The following is a 12,649-nucleotide window of genomic DNA, read 5'->3' on the forward strand; positions in this document are numbered from 1 at the left end:
ATTAACATGATTGCATTACCACTTATTCACTTCACTTTCGGATCAAACCAGGAGGGCAAACTGACAATTAATTATGATATGAAGTAATGAAACATTTTAGATAAAGAGTCAAATCATGTAAAGTGTTCCCACCCGGACAGTTTTTACACCGCGGGCTACATTATCGGTCCATTTTTACATATCCTCTATTTTAGATGTCACCTCCCTCCACTTATTGCCACTCCACTTGATCATTGAACGCCCCTCACCGAAGCGGGATTAGTCGTGTTGCTATAGCAACGGGAGACGGTCCCAGTTCCACGGGGGGTGGGGGGGTGGGAGCCGTTATCAAGTTCAACATAACTTAGAGAAACACGCAACATTTTCACAGGCATCGATCTGCAATGTACTGCGTTGTGAAAAAGTGGCCAACAAAAGCAAGGACGCGATGCTGCCGCTCAATAAGACACCGAAATGAACTCATGGAAGGCGAGTGCGGTGGTGGCGCGCGCCGACGGAGGCCACATGATTCAAATCCCCCCCCCAAAAACCAACACAAAACCGCGATTGTCCCCTATTGTCCCCTAAAGCCGCAATGGTGCACAACTCCAGCGCGCACAAGTGTAACCCTATATATGCGCCCGTGTGCCTTCACAACAGGTGACGGTGAAATATTAATAACCTGCGCGTCGGCGCCGCACGCGCGCAAGCGGAGCCCGCCGGCAGCGGCTCACGAGCGCGGGACAGCGCGAGTGCGCGCGTGTCCGCGGCGGCGATCTGCGGCGGTGTCGCTCGTAAACATCACTCACCTCGATCCATTTCTGCGCCTCCTGAAAAGCGGGCTCCGGGGACGATTCGGCGTGCTGATGCTGATGCTGCTGCTGCTGCTGCTGATGATGATGATGCTGCTGCTGCTGATGATGATGATGATGATGAAGAGGAGGAGGAGGAGAAGGATTCCCTTCAGTTTCTAAACCAGGACTGGCCATTTGTTCAAAGATCAAGAGGAAAAGCTGGGAGAAAAACGAGGGCTGGCCGGCGCCGGAATCGTGTTCAAAATATCAAAAATAATGATAAAACAAGGAAATCCCGCGCTGGCACAAGAAGAAGAAGAAGAAGAGCGCGGGCTGTGTGTGGGAAGGTGTGTTCTGAGCTCGATCACGCGCCGGTCGAGTCCCCCCCCGCCAGGACACGCTTCGCCCCGCCGCTCTGCCGCAAACCCGCGCCGCGCTCCCGCTGTTCTGCGCTCTGCGCTGCTCGGTCCTGCACCGCGCGCGCTCCACGCACACAGAGGCGCGCGCGCGCTCACACACACATCCACACGCACCGCAGTGTGAGCAGGAACCGTCGGCTAAAAATACACAGAGCGCCGCCGTCAGCCAATGCGGGGCGCGCAGCCTCCTCCTCCATCACATGGCCCATTTCTGTTTTTTCTTTCTTTTTTTTTTTTTTACACAAGCGGGACACTCGCTCGCTGGTCACGAAGGGCTGAAGGGAATGGCTGGAGAAAAGGATCAGGGTCCGAACGGTCCGACGTCCCTCACTGTCTCAGGAGGACCCCAAAGGGATGGGTTGCGCATCTCATATTAATACACTATGTGACAAAAAAGGCGATTTGTCCCAAGCAACTTACCACACCTGACCCAGTTATACTGCAGGGTATTTCTAGCGCAACAAACTGGATGAATCAAGGTAAGAACCTTGATCAAGGGTACTACAGTACTAACTCTGTGGGGGGATCCCTGTGATCCTTAAGCAACCAACAATTATGCTACAAGGTGCCCCTAAGTACACACCAACCATCCAAAGAAGGCTGAAGTTACTTTAATTTACCTTGATTCATTTAGCAGAGGCTTTTCTCCACAGTAACTTACAATGTTAAGGTTACAGTTACTTACCTGTTAACACAGAGAGGTTATTTCCCCCCACTGGAGCAATTTCAGGGTAAACACCTTGCTCAAGGGTACTACAGCCAGAAGTGGGGATTGAACCTATAACCTTTGGATCTGAAGGCAGTAGGTTTAACCACTATGCTAACAGCAGTGAGAAGAGCAATACAGAACAAGTCAGAACATGTAAAATGGTGTCACAGAGTCATTATTGGATTATATATTATATACATTTAGGTCTTTATTTCACTACAGTAGGAAAAATCAATTGCACAGTGAGAGTTGATGCATAATTTGTGTGTAGGTTGAAGCCGAAATAGGTTGACTAATTGCTATAATTAACCAGCATAGATTTATATGAAAAAGGTAAAAAAAAAAAAAAGTAATCGGAAGGTGAGTCTGCTTACATATGATGCCCAGTGATGGTTTTACTACACTGAGTGGAAATATCCAGGTCCCCAGATATGTATCTTCGCCTTCAGAGGTTTTAGGGTTGATGTTAAAAAATACCACAGGGTATGAAATGACAAAGTGTTTGCTTTTTAAAATTCAACATTATACATGTTACAGATTTTGCTGGAAATATTTACTTGCAAGACACTTGAATGCACTTTTGGTCGTTAGGCAGAAATTAGCACGTTTTCATCCCCAGCGGAGGCAAATGGTGCATCTGGAAAACATCTGCGCAAGGCAAAGAATCCTAACCAGGGTCTGTGTCACTTTTCTTAGGCTGCTGCAAACAAGATTTATATGCCAGACAGGTGTCTCCCATATTGCAAAGCTCATGGAGAGCCATTAAAAAGCAAATCCAAGGATACACACATTTGATTGCATTCTGCCAAAACTTAACTACGTCAGTGAAATCAGTCGTTCCAGAAGGAGGGCAACTGCAGAAAAAATAAAAGCTAAACAAGTACACACACACACACATTTTCAGAACCGCTTGTCCCATACGGGGTCACGGGGAACCGGAGCCTACCCAGCAACACAGGGCGTAAGGCCAAAGGGGGAAGGGGACACACCCAGGACGGGACGCCAGTCCGCCACAAGGCACCCCAAGCGGGATTCGAACCCCAGGCCCACTGGAGAGCAGGACTGTGGTCCAACCCACTGCGCCAGCTAAACAAGTAATGAATAAAAAATTAAGAGGTCAGAATATTTGGATCCAAGTTATATTTATTTTCTTATCAGATGATTTTCTCCAAAGCAACTTCCAGTGAACTCTATGTAGTGTTAACAGCCCACGCACTTTATTCACCGCGGTGACTTACACTGCTAGATACACTGCTTACAATGGGTCACTCATCCATACATCAGAACACTACTATGGGTGAACCTGAACAGCATATCTTCAGACTGTGGGAGGAAACCAGAGCACCCAGAGGAAATCCACACAGACACGGGGAGAACATGCAAACTCTACAGAGACTGAGTGGGGATTGAGCCCATATCCTCACGCACCACCCAGGTGCTGTGAGACAGCAGCGGTATTCACTGTGCCACCATGCCACCCATGATGTCTATGTTGTATGTGGAAGGAGTGTGTGCAGTAAGTGTAAGATCATCTGACAGCTGCAAAAAGACAAAATGGGGAGGCGAGGTGTAGCCAAGTGACCGGGAATCCAGTGGCCTCTGAGAAACTGCAGACTGAAGAAACTAAGCCAAAGGCACTTAACCATCAGAATATCACATTACGAAAGATTTTATATTATAGAATTAATTATATAATGCATGTTTTTATTTCTTGGGATTTAGCTAACACTTTTGTCCAATGCAACTTAAAAGTTAACAGTTACTACTTAAAATTATTCAAGATCTTAAGAATAATTCAACCTTAAAAGTGTTTTAGTCCAAAACAAAAATTTAGTACATCTAGGTAGAATATTTTAAACCTCTCCTATAGGAGCTAAAATAGGACCCAGCAAGGAGGCCCTAATCAGCCCAGTGGTACCACCCATCAAGTTCCAGTGCATAGTTTAGAGAGTTTCTTAGGTCCTCTAGTTGTCTCTACAATTGCTGTTGTGATTGTAGTAAAACTGTTAGGGAGAGTCAGAAACAACTATATTTTCTTTAATAAAGCCCAGGGACAAGCTGCATAAGCAAAAGGTACATTTATTGTTCCATTGCACAGCACTAAACAATATATTAATCCTCCTAGATAGCAGAATTGGGCCAGTCCTGATCAGCAGCATGGCAGTCAAGGTACATGGCAGGTCCTTCAAGAAGGAACAAAGAAAACAACATCTTGACCATCTACCTCTAGCTTGACATAAAGGTGTGTTTTGTAGTAAGCATTTCATTAAAGGAATATTCGAGCTGTTGTGACATGAATACAAAGAGGCAAGAGCATATCTCTGGCCTTTAGGTATGTGCACTTGGAAATTTTGACCAAAGTCAGTTCTTCAACCCATGGCGATAGCAGTAATGGAGTGCTGTCAGCAAGTGTGTCTCGTTCTTCTCACGCCCTGAAAACTAACCACCAGCAGGTCTTCACTACAGAAATTGAAGAAGGTCTTGCTGGGCAAGATCCAAGTAAATTTGAGCAGTTTTATGATACATCATGGAAGAGTATAGCATCTACTAGTCATACTTAGAGATACCATGACAAAGGTGGCCACCTCCTTAACTCCTTGGTTAATATGATATTCCAATCATTAATGTACAGAAAATATGGATGCATGGGATTAATAAATAATTAACCATGGGGAATCCAGAATATTCTGCAGTATATTTCATGTATATTACAATCAAAGCTATTAAAGTTATAATAGGTTTTTCTCAGATCAGTACTACATGATCCCACCAACTTCATAGCGCTGTTCCTCCTTGTTGACTGAAAGCGGTGAAGTGGAAATTCACCCTGTTTTCATCCACCTGAAAAGGTGCATTGGAGGGAATCAAGACTAATATAAAAACCCAGGGCTTTCAGACAAGAGTTGAATGAAGGCACACTTGTAAAGGAGATGCTGAACCCTGCACTGCTCTCCTAATGTAGCTTCATCGAGGGTAGCTGGGAGATCCGGATCAGGGAGGTACCAGTGTGGTCGTGTACACATCGTTACAGTGGCACGGACAAGAAGAAATTGAGAAAATGGTGCATTGGTGTACTATCAGTGACATCTATTGGACATACCGTGTATTACACTAACTACGCGCAATACACGGATTCCTCGTATAACGGGGTTAATTCGTTCCACGAAAACACCTGCTTACGCTAATTCCCACTGTGAAGAAATCAAACCATAATTTATGAACTATTTAACCCTTGTAGCAAGGTATTTATATGGAAATATTCAAAGTACAAGAATATGACACCATGTTTTACATTTTTTCATTTAGACATTTTTCTCCAAAGCAGCATATATCTCAGAAAAACAATAGTGCATTACACCCACAAATGGAGAGTCCTAGTAGCAGCAAGCACAATTCTTGAGTAGTCAAGGGGGTCTGAAAGGAATGTGTTTTCAGACCATTCTTGAAGATTTGGGGGGGGATTCAGTAGTTCTGAATGAGACTGCAAAGACATTCTACCCCCTTGGAATGAGCTGAAGCTTTTTATTTTTTGACCTTCTGTGCATAAGGCCACCAAGCAGGCAGGGGTGAAAGTGTGCAGCAGTCTGGCTGGAGTTCAGTTAGACTATCAAGTCCTGCAGGTATCAGAACTTTTCCACATCACATTTGAGAAAAATTAGGACCCACCTCTGGACCAATAGTAGAGTCTCTCACTGAGACCACAACGGCACCGGTAGGCCTAGACTTCACATACATCATTAACTTATTTAAGTCTTAATTTGTTACAAGCTATACCTTTACATCAATTGGCAGTGTTGCCACAAGGCACCCCTATTTTACACTGTCCATCAGCAACTGCATTGTTAAAGTTCAGGAATGTATTGCAGAAAAAACTAACTTTACAATGACCTACAAGCCAAAGGTGTTCTCATTGTGCAGAAAGGGGGGAGGGAAAGAAGTGCAGCATGAAGATATACCATCTAATGTATATTGGTATTAACACTGAAACCAGTGGAGAAAAACCCTTTTGTACAAAATAGCATTCATTAATACATCCACACACATTCCTGTAAAAGGGCATTTGCAACTTGCAAGGTGAACAGAATGCAATTAGTGAATGACCAAACAGTTCATCACATTTACAAGGCAGAGGCCATCATATACTTGCTTAATATTCAGTCACCATAGTTTAGTTTTACTTGTGCCCTCTTGGTTGTCATCACTGTTCAAGTTCTGGTTTAGAAAAAACTTGGGAGTTTTCAAAACTGCATTTTCCATTAAAGACAGCAGTTAGCAGACACATAAGCAAAACAAGTTTATTAGTCAACTGCATAGCACTACACAAAACAGTCCAAGACAACAGAATATGGCCAACCCCAACAAGCAGTGCAGTTAAGTTACATGCTAGGGCCTTTAAACAAGGAGCCAGGTCTTAGCAAAAGTAGTATGGCCATTACCTCAAACATGTCCTTCAACAGTAACCCTTTAGTCACCAAGAAACATTCCAAGTTGTGAAGTCAGGAAGAACACCTCAAAATAATCCCCCCAAAAAACAAAAACTGTACTGCAACAGCAACCAATGAAAATTGGACATTTGCAGGAAACTTCTACACAGAGCTGAGGCAAGTGTGGATCTATGAGCTGTAGGTATGTGCTATTGGAATTATGGCAGAAGTCAGGTCCTCCACCCACAGTGATTGTGCTCAGGCTTTGCACAGTGCCACTGCTGAGAAGCGCATCTCATCCTTCTCACGTTCTACAAACTGACGGCAGATCTTGGCAGAATCCTGCAGAAATCAAAAATGGCCATTAACATTTGGGAGCTACATAAAATAGACATGCACAGAATCCAGTCATCCTAAACATACCATTACAAAGGCAGCTTCTGTTGTAGTGCCATGATTCACAGGATGCTCAAGTTTCCCATCTAAAAACATAAGCACATGTATGCATCTGAAATCTACTGGACTGCAGAACTATCAGGGATAGAATTATAAACACATTTATATCAAAAATGCCATTACAATAATGCAACCTTTTTACAATATTACTGCATGATCTTACCAAGTTCATACAGCTGTCCATCCACATTGACAAAAGTAATGAAGTGGAAGTTCACCTTCCCCTGGTCTGCCTAAGGGAAAAAATGCAGGAAGTTGTCTGCACCATTTTGATATTTCAGAATTAATACAAATATGCAAGTTTAACCAATGTACTGGCTTGAAGACAAGACTGCTGAACATATCTGTAAAAGGAATTAAATACCCATACCCTGCACTGCCCTTCTGCTGCCACTTCATCATGGGCTGCGTGGATTTCCTGAGGAGAGGAGTACCGATATGGTCACATCTGTATCATTACAGTAAACTACTGTAGATTTACTATAGTAGTAGACTGGAAACACCCTTGAGCAGCAGCAGCTACATTAGTCCATTCTTCCACCATACAACTAATGCTGACTAACAGCCACCTATACTTTACAAAAAAGTATAGCACAACACCCTATCAACTTAAGACTTACTAAAAAAGCCTCAAGAAATTTCATTTAAATACAAGCCTCTGGGACAATGAGCACCACAGACATTAATGAAACTAAGTGATAAGACTACACTGGAAAAAAGTGGTACAAAATTACTCATTTGCTTTTGCCAAGTTATACTTTAGAAACAGCTCAGACAGGATACGAGTGTTATTACAGCAATGACATTGCCTTTTTGGGCATCATTCTAATTTATAGCCTTTAAAAGCAGCTCCTCAAAACACTATTATACTGATACCCTAGGTAGAACTAAGGCAGTTCAATATAACATTTTCAAATCTTACAATCATGACAAAACACAGTAAAATTAAAGGCTGGAAAAGTATGAAGATGTGTTCTGTATGAAATGAGGGTCCAAAATCCAGATTAAGACGATCAGAACAGTTGAACATTAATTCAGCAAAATCTGTAATCGTATCAGAAATTCTGGATGTTTGCTCAAACAAAGGGTGGTAATGTGTTGGAGTCTATTTTTCCTTGAAAGTGAATCATGCCAATTAAATCAGTTTCAGGAAAATTCACCTTACAAGTAGATTGTCAAGAACAAATAAACGTTATTCAGGGGAAAGCTGTACAGCATTAGTGACATCTAGTGGTACGATGCTGTATATCACCAAGAACTGTACAGTAAAATTACATCAAATCTTGGTCAAGGATCATACTGGATGCAAGCTTAATTTCTCAAGGTTCCCCCTAGCCAAAGTACCACTGGGTGCAGTTTTCAATGCATATTCCCTGCAAGTCATTTGCACTGTCAAGTTCAAAACTTATTTATATGCAAGTTTGTCAGGAGCTTTAAAATACACAAAACCCTGATATTGTATTTCAAAACAAAAGTCACATTACCTTTATTGCACATAATCATAAAAAGTGTTACCCACATATACAGCTAAGTATTTATCACTGGAACCACTGTGTTTAAGCACTTGACTAAGGGTGCAACTACAGGCCTCTCAACTTGAGGGGGAAATGGCTACCTGAAACCCAGATACCTGCTGCACTGATCAACACTGCACTTATACTCCGAGGCAATGAGTCAGTCATTCGTATTTTCAAAAGAAACATGAACCATAAGCATACCTTGTTACCTTCCAGCTGCTTGGCCCTCTCCTCAGGAGACATGCTGGCCGTCTCATCCAGGAATTTCTTCAAGACAGATGCATCCTCTGCAGTGAAGACAGTAGGGTTGTTCACAGGCCCATGCTCCCCCCCCCCCATCATGTCACCAGCTCACATTCACACCACTGATGCAACGGGGGTCAGTGCAGTTACAAATGTGAACCGTGTACTTCTCGCATGGAAGGCCACTCACCGAACTCCAGAGCACCCTTGTTGTTGGCCGCCGCGTGCAGCAGACCCACCGTGCCGCAGGAGTTCACCACAGTCTGCTTTATGAAGTACACGTTCGGGTTCTCCTTGTAGTCCCCGGCAATCTCTGCAGCCTGCTTCTTCCTGAAAGCCTCATGCTGGGTAAAGAAAAAAAAAACTGAAAAGCTCTAACAAACTGAATTATGAATGACAACACTTACAAAACAAGATGTTCTGGTTCATATTGGGATGGACTTCAAGATATAAAAAAAAAAAAATTCCTTCTGCCATTAAGAAGAAAGGACATCAACACAGATGAAACTTGATTTCATTTTCCTATCTCTGCTGAACACAATCTTTACATTATTATTTTGAATCACTTACTGTTAGCACTTGCTCAAAACAAAGAGCGCTTACCAACTTGTCACCAAGAACACTGCTAGAATAAAATGGGAAAAAGGTTCCCCGAGATGATCAATACTTCAGAGGGGGATTCAAAAATTCTCAGTATGCGTGATAATCTTTTATCGTAGGAAAGATTTTTTTTTTTTAATAAGTTATTAATCGTTTAGAAAGTCCTGATTATGCAGCACCACGAGCTCGCGGCCCCGCCCTGCACTTCGGTGCCGCGCGCTCCCGTCTCACTGAGCGTCTCGCGCATCCCGCCGTCTAGACCCCTCGGCCAGCGCCCTACCTGTTGCGTGAGCGGGAAGAGCAGCATCATGGCTTTGGACGGTCTGGGCACCGCGGACAGAGACTCGTCCTCCAGCCCCAGCACGTCAACGAATCGCCAGCTGTCCCGGACGCCGAGCTTCGCGAGCACCTGCAGAGAACGGAAGGCAGCAGGAGCGTGGACTCGCGCGTCTCCCGTCCCGGTCGTCAGACGTTGCGCATCATTAAATTAGCGAGGCGCAAGTGCCAAGTTCCCCCATCATCATGCTATCATTGATTCATGGCATGTTAAATTACAACCACTGCGTCCTCGTGCATTAAGGAAAATTCTTACAAAATATTCCCATGCAATTAAAGACTGGATGACCGCGGGGAAGGGAGCGGACCGCGCCCTGGCAACGAACGCACCCCCTCCCTTTACCCTTCCCGCCTGCCCCCCCCGCGTCCTCACACAACCCATCCACGCCGAGGGTGACTCAGCAGCAGGTACGTACTTTGTTCAACATCTGCAAAAGAAGAAAAAAAAAAAAAAAAAAAAGACAAGCATAAAAATATATTAATACCAACTAACACTGACTACGACAGCAAAAAGCCTCTGCGTGTTACGATAAAAATGATTCCGCCCACCTCCGGATTCACTTCCATGGGCTTCCACTCCATTGTGAACGATGGCGAAAATACAAATACAGAGTTTTGCGTTTTCAAGTCCTAATACGGTCGTCACGGCTCTTCTCGTACTTTCGACACACCGTCTCGCGCAACCACTTGCGGACTTAGTGCATGCGCTGAGTGAGGTGTTCATATACAATCGGTCGCATTCCATTCCTGTGGGATGTAGGGGTGCAAATGGGGGGAAATAAAAGAGTCAGCACGTCCTTCTCGCATATGAAACGGGTATACGACGGATATATTAATATTGGCGAAGGCTGTCGCACGCGCGGTATTGTGTTTTCCCCCTTCATCTGTTGTAAACATCAAGAATATCTGTTTAATGCCTCTCTGAATAATGGCACGGTCCATTGTCGTGTGATTCTCATGGAAGTTGCTAGTATATGCAAGACGCGCCGCGAGAAACGGTGAAGTGACGGGAATTTCTCAAAATCGATAAAAAAAAAAAAAAAAAAAGAAAAATGTTTTCATTAATCTTATTGTTTGCATCCCTTTTTTTCTGCATGCATATGCATGTACGAGGACGTGGTGGGTGTTGCGTTTTGAACATGCACGCACAGCATAAGACAAAAAGTGTCAATTTGTTGACTGATAAATAATAGAAAGTAAATATAGCTGTTAGTTAATTCTTCTTGTGCATTCACACGAGTGGGTTTTGCTGTGAAAGTGTATTAAGTGGTGTGGACAAACACACTCCGGCGCAGTGTGACGTTTCAGTCTGCTGCTTTTTTGCACTTTGGCAAAAATAAGCCCACTGCTGCACACGGTTCAGATGCTGCCTGGACATCACAGCTCATTAATTCATCGAGGGCACTTGTGTTGTGTATTAAGCACGGTATGTTACACTGATTTATGGAGACAAGCAGAATTTGCTGCTGCTTGCTACTCACTATTGTTTCATAACGTATCTGGAATCAGCTTTTAATTATCTATATAATCAACTTGCCACACAGTGATTAAATGTTCACACTTCCCTTCATATCAGTTTGATTAAATACCCTTTGAATTAAATATTCAATCAGTGCTGTGCATATCTGAGCTGTTGGGTAAATGAACCATGCATTGGGAGGTACCAGTCAATAAACATGTACATACAAGTTTGTTTGCGTGGCATGTGCTTTTGTCTTTTTCTTTGTTCAGCAAATTTGTTTGTGCAAATTTTGAAATCAGTAAAATGACTATGTTTTCTTCTAGATGACATGCTTGGGTTCAATCATTTTGTTCCTCACCACACGTTGTTGCCTTGTTCATTTGAAATGTTTCTTGGGGTTAACCTGTTGGCGCAAATATTTGGTGTTTCATACCTTTCAATTGTCATTAGCAGTCTGAACCTCAGACTGAGAGGTATCAGATCATTTCAAGTTTGAATTAAACACCATTTCTCTAAATTTTCATTTTGATCATTAATACATCTGGGTTTACACATAGTCCCCAGGGTTGAGGTGTCAGAGTCTCATCATAGTAATTATATATAGCTGTTCATGCTATTGTGTGAACTTCCTTGTGGCCTCAGGCGCAGGGCCTGAGAAGCAGGCAGTAGGTCCTCAGCTTGGATGATGTCTTCTGCAGAGAAAACAGCTGCAAAACAGTTGAATATTTATCATTATGAATTATCGCCGGAGTTTGGTAATGGATGTGAGTCATTTCGAAACATGTAGAAATTTATGCATTGTGGACATCAGTCCTGGAAACAAAGCATTAAATTTGACCAGTTACTGTGATTTTAATAGCTGACAAACTGAATCATATGGGTATATCAAGCATTTACAATATGTTCATGTTTTGACTTTGGACTGTTAGTAGTACTGGCACTAAGGGTTTGAACACTTAAGGCATGAGACTCTTGGCCAAACCATTGTGGTACAAATACCAGAAAGAGAACTGCAGTTTAGCCTTTGAGCAGACAACTGAACCCACATTGCTTCACTGTCACTGATATGTAGTTATACAAAAGTAAGATAATATTATGTACTTTTCAATGCAAATTTCAAAAACTCGATATGAAATGTCGCAAACTAGCAAGTCATTTTTTTCAACGTACCACGAGAAGGCATGAATTCGATCATTTTTAAAGTATGCTCATCTGAATCAAATGCTGCTATTCTCTGCTATTGCCATCTGAACATTGAAATAAAAGGATTTCGAGAGAATCAAAAGACATGAATCAGACCTTGTGACTCGCACACTAGGGGTTTTACTAGTGGATTGTGTAATCCACAAAATCACAAGATATGGTCACGGAGCAAATGGTTTCTAATGGAGCTGCATAGATCCCAAAGACAGAGTGTCAGAAGGTGTATACGCCACAAAATTTGTAATCTAGGCACATTGACTCAGCTTCAGGGGTGCTTTGAGAAATAAAGCAGAAACATCTAGATTACAAATCAGTCTCAGATGACCACTGAGAGACAGTGATAGTTTCTATGTTGCTGCACCACTATAACATTTCCTGGCAGATTTCTGAAGGTTGGAGAATGATCAGAGGATTTCAGGCACATCATGTGTAGAGTCATTTAGGATCAAAAAGTCTTTTTTTTTCCCTTCTCAAGATAAATAGCCTAGGCTTCAATTTTGAATATGA

The 12,649-nt window shown here is 42.9% G+C and overlaps 2 protein-coding genes across 5 annotated transcripts in view; both read right to left on the reverse strand.

Moving 5' to 3' along the window:
* limch1a (LIM and calponin homology domains 1a) overlaps positions 1-1,312 on the reverse strand; it is an 89,680-nt gene extending 88,368 nt beyond the window's left edge. For all 4 annotated transcript variants that reach the window (XM_029258858.1, XM_029258857.1, XM_029258856.1 and 1 more), the window contains exon 1: positions 789-1,312. In XM_029258858.1, coding sequence (XP_029114691.1) covers positions 789-968 — 180 coding nt within the window. In that variant the 5' untranslated portion in view covers positions 969-1,312. The remainder of the gene's footprint in view (positions 1-788) is intronic.
* A 4,870-nt stretch (positions 1,313-6,182) lies between these two features.
* Positions 6,183-10,184, reverse strand: uchl1 (ubiquitin carboxyl-terminal esterase L1 (ubiquitin thiolesterase)). Its single transcript, XM_018735638.2, has 9 exons — positions 10,027-10,184; positions 9,894-9,905; positions 9,422-9,550; positions 8,732-8,885; positions 8,500-8,585; positions 7,152-7,199; positions 6,945-7,014; positions 6,749-6,807; positions 6,183-6,667 (listed from the first exon to the last, which is right to left on the reverse strand). The coding sequence occupies exons 1-9, from the start codon at positions 10,057-10,059 to the stop codon at positions 6,584-6,586; spliced, it is 675 nt and encodes a 224-aa protein (XP_018591154.1). The 5' UTR covers positions 10,060-10,184; the 3' UTR covers positions 6,183-6,583.
* Positions 10,185-12,649: the final 2,465 nt, after the last annotated feature.

Source organism: Scleropages formosus, chromosome 16, assembly GCF_900964775.1.
Source record: "Scleropages formosus chromosome 16, fSclFor1.1, whole genome shotgun sequence".
Taxonomy (NCBI): domain Eukaryota; kingdom Metazoa; phylum Chordata; class Actinopteri; order Osteoglossiformes; family Osteoglossidae; genus Scleropages; species Scleropages formosus.